Source organism: Sinocyclocheilus anshuiensis, unplaced genomic scaffold, assembly GCF_001515605.1.
Source record: "Sinocyclocheilus anshuiensis isolate Anshui unplaced genomic scaffold, SAMN03320099.WGS_v1.1 scaffold1155, whole genome shotgun sequence".
NCBI lineage: Eukaryota > Metazoa > Chordata > Actinopteri > Cypriniformes > Cyprinidae > Sinocyclocheilus > Sinocyclocheilus anshuiensis.
Window position 1 is genome coordinate 189,795 of NW_015542398.1, and position 3,908 is coordinate 193,702.

Genomic DNA, 3,908 nt, shown 5'->3' on the forward strand with positions numbered 1-3,908 from the left:
ACTTCATTTCCAGCGATATCGTTGACTTGATTGCAAATGATTGCAAAGATGCTATTTAAACTGAACTGAGCTGGATGTTGACATCACTGAATTCAATGATGAACTGTCTTTAACTGAAAAATTAGTGTTTACTATTGTCATTTTGCATTATTGACACACTGTTTTCCTAATTAATGCTGTTCAGTTGCTTTGACACAATCTGTATTGTTAAAAGCGCTATATAAATAAAGGTGACTTGACTTGACTTGACAAGTGAGACCGGAAGGTTGCCGCTTGGTAAAACCTTAATTAGCTGGTTCAGGTGTGCTCAATTAGGGTTGGCGCTAAACTCTGCAGAACACCGGCCCCTCCAGGACCAAGTTTGGAGACCCCTGATATAGAAGAATCTCTACTGTCAAGAGTATATATTCCATCACAACACTGAGCCTTAATGTCAGGATATGGACACAGAGCAAGAGAAAAGCTTAATGGGGTGGAAATTACACTTTAATGGCTTACACATTCCTTCTGACTTTGAATACTCATCTAGGTTTTATTTTTTAAACACAAAGGATGCTTGTGTCTGTCTGAGGCCCCGTCCACACGGAGACACGTTTAGCTGTATACGCATACATTTTGTATCGTATAGGCGTTTCGTCCAGACGGATCCAGTGTTTTGGGAGAGTGAAACCAATATTTTTTGAAACCGGGTCCCAGAGTGGATAAATCTGAAAACGTCACTCTTGCGTTTTCGTGTGGACAGTGAATCTGTATATTTTCTGAAACGATGACGTCATCAGCCCACGTCTCGCCCCTAGTCAGACACCGCTACGTCACGTAACAGCAACAAAAACATGAACAAACACTGAACGATTGTCTTTTTATTAACTAACATTAACACAGATTAATAAATGTATTGTTCCATGTTCGTTTGTATACCGCGCGCAAGGTTTATGCGCATAGTCTTCTTCTCCGTTTTTAGTGTATCTCTGTGGCAGAATTACAGCGCCACATGCTGGTCTGGCATGTATACTACATCGTTTTGTGTCGGTTTCGTGGTTTCGTGTGGATGCAGATATTTCTTGAGACGAGGGGAAAAAAAAGATCGGATAGGGAAAGCTCTGGCTTCATGTGGACGTAACCTGAGACTAAAGCACCTTTTCTACCTGCAGTCTGACTTCACAAGTTTTTTCCTGAAATTCTTCTATTGACTACATAGCATTCTAAAACATTTACTACATTAACAAGACAAATTAAACATTTTAATTAAGTGTATTTTCACTATGAACACACTGTGGTGTGCGATACCTTGAGCCAGTTGTGGGAGCGTTTGGCAATCTCATAAGTTGCATGTTTTTCCAATGTCTTCACCATTAGGCCCTCACAAGAATCTGCAAAACAATTAAACCATTGAAAAACTCCATGAATAGAGATTAATTAGCGAATGAGGATATAGATATTACTATTATTATTAAATGATTGAGTAACACCTCACAGTGAGTAATGCAACTCTAAATGTCTGTCAATCATCAACTGGTTTTGGACCCACATTTTTAAATTGCAAACCAATACAATACCAACATTTTTTATCATATGAAAGTACAAATACAATAGAGCCACAGCTCTAGATCTGTCATTCACACACCTCGTACAGACTGCTCCAGAAACTCAGCGATGGCCTCCGTGTTGTCAGCGTCCAGAGATCGAGCAAAAACAAACTCTCCTTCTTTTTCCTCAAAACTCTCCCATAACAGAGCCCTGCGTTTGCTTAGAGGCTCTCGCACCAGAGACTGTGACAGACACATAATTCACTAAAGTAACACATAGCAGGTAAAAAGGGAGATTTCTGAGAGATGCAAAATGATTCAAATGTGATTGGCTAGGAGCTGTTATCATGGTCTTACCTCTCCGTTGAGGTACAGCAGATCAAAGGCGTACACACACACCTGAACCTTGATCTCAGATGCATCCACATCCTGAAATATACACACAAACTCACGTGAACTTTTAAAGTACTTTTAATAAACATCAAGATTTGATTTTCTTTATATTTCTTTTCCAAATAAGGTCATGAATGCATAAAAAATATAAAATAGTTAGCAAAATTTATATTTTAAAAATGGTTTAAAATGCATGTCACACTGAAGGACATGTCAACTTCCCAAAAGCTACTGGAATATCTGTCCTTATACATTTAACCTTTCAATTATGTGTCTTTCCTTCATATTCAGCTGTTTTTCTGTTTAAATTTCTCTCCATTTGTTCCTCTCACCTTCCTCTTCCTCGTGGTGAGGACCTGAAACGGCTGGATCTGTTTCTTTTCTCTGTCCCAGGCCACCGCCTCTGAATCCAGAACACAGGACCGTACGTTCTCTTTCTTCACCTACGTCAGAGAGAGAGAGGTAAGGACATTTATTAAATCTACCATCAACACCTGAATAAACTGGATCATCGATGCCAAACAATGCCTCACCCCGCAGATATGCCCCTCGCAGCCATAACATCTTAAAATTACTTGTTTATAAGGTCACCTGAGCTTTAAACACTACCACTTCACCAACACAACCCATCGAACCCTCAGGCTGTGTGACATTTACAATTCAACAGATGTTACAAGTGCATATTGAGTTGTGAGAGCTGCAGCAGAAGGTATGGGGCGGTTTTGTAAACATTTGTAATCCTCTCACATAATTGAATGCATTCACAGTCAGTGTTTGGGACTGACAACCACATTTAATAACAGATGTGCCTGTTCATACAACATCTTACAGGAGCAGTTTGAATTCAGTCTGTATGAATAACTGAAGTCAAGCCCCTTTTCTATTCTCGTCATGACAGCCAAGAATACAACTTGTAACCATAGTGACAGTGACTAAAGGCCTGTTCACACCAAGAACAATAACTAAAGTTTCAATAATCATTCTAATTCTTGGAAAATAGAGAAGTCCACACTGCAACTATAACGATAACAACACAGAGGAACAATATTTTCCAGCTGATTTTCACGTTTTTTTCCAGCTGATGAACAATAATGACAGCCTATCAGAATCCGCCCAATTTTAAAGAGTTTGAGCATTTAAAGCAGCAGATGACAAAACTGCAGCATGCACTTTATAAGAAACAGAAGCTTATCGGTCATCAGTATGGGCTATTACAGTTATCGTTCTTGGCGTGAACTGCCTATATTGTAAGTTAAGCTCAATCAGCAGTCATTTCATACTGTTGACTACCACAAAAAAAAAAAAACTACTCATCTCTCCAAAAAAATGTTAAAAAAGCCAAAATTTGAGGATACGCTGAGACACTTACAACTTTAGTGATTGGGGCTCTTTTTAGGCAGAATTTTAAAAGGAGAAATGGAAAGCTTATAACTTTATGAAAGCACTTCATGAAAGGGGTCCTATTATGCTTTTTCACTTTTTCAACTTTATTTAGTCTGTATTGTTGCTGTTTGAGCTTAAAAAAGATCTGCAAAGTTACAAAGCTCAAAGTCCACTTCAAAAGGAGATATTTTATTTAACAGAAATCACTTTTCAAAAACTACAACGAACGACTCGTTTGGACTACAACGCATATTTTCCGGGATTTGTGACATCACAAATACCGACGAATGGGACGAGACCTGGTTGAGCTGCACTAGAGAAGGCAACGAGTGTTATCACTATGTCGGAGACACGCTAGCTTTCCCAAGGCAGACGAACTTAAAGTGGTTACAATCATCCGGGTTTAAATCGCACTCAAACTGATTTGATTTTGACGCAATATTTACACTGAAGATGGCAGCTATGGTAAGGGGCATGACATTTCCCGACCAGGCGCCAATCACAACACACATTGGCCCTGCTAACCAATCACAGCACATTTCGTATTTCAGAAGGCGGGCCTTCATTTGATACAGGAACTATTCGAGCCGTTCATGCCAGACTGGG

At 39.4% G+C, this 3,908-nt stretch overlaps 1 protein-coding gene across 2 annotated transcripts in view; it reads right to left on the reverse strand.

The window, feature by feature from the left end:
• LOC107692877 (DNA ligase 1-like) overlaps positions 1-3,908 on the reverse strand; it is a 33,800-nt gene that overhangs the window by 12,274 nt on the left and 17,618 nt on the right. For both annotated transcript variants that reach the window (XM_016492083.1, XM_016492082.1), the window contains exons 19-22: positions 2,252-2,362; positions 1,884-1,955; positions 1,625-1,769; positions 1,288-1,370 (exon numbers count right to left, since the gene is read on the reverse strand). In XM_016492083.1, coding sequence (XP_016347569.1) covers positions 1,288-1,370; positions 1,625-1,769; positions 1,884-1,955; positions 2,252-2,362 — 411 coding nt within the window. The remainder of the gene's footprint in view (positions 1-1,287; positions 1,371-1,624; positions 1,770-1,883; positions 1,956-2,251; positions 2,363-3,908) is intronic.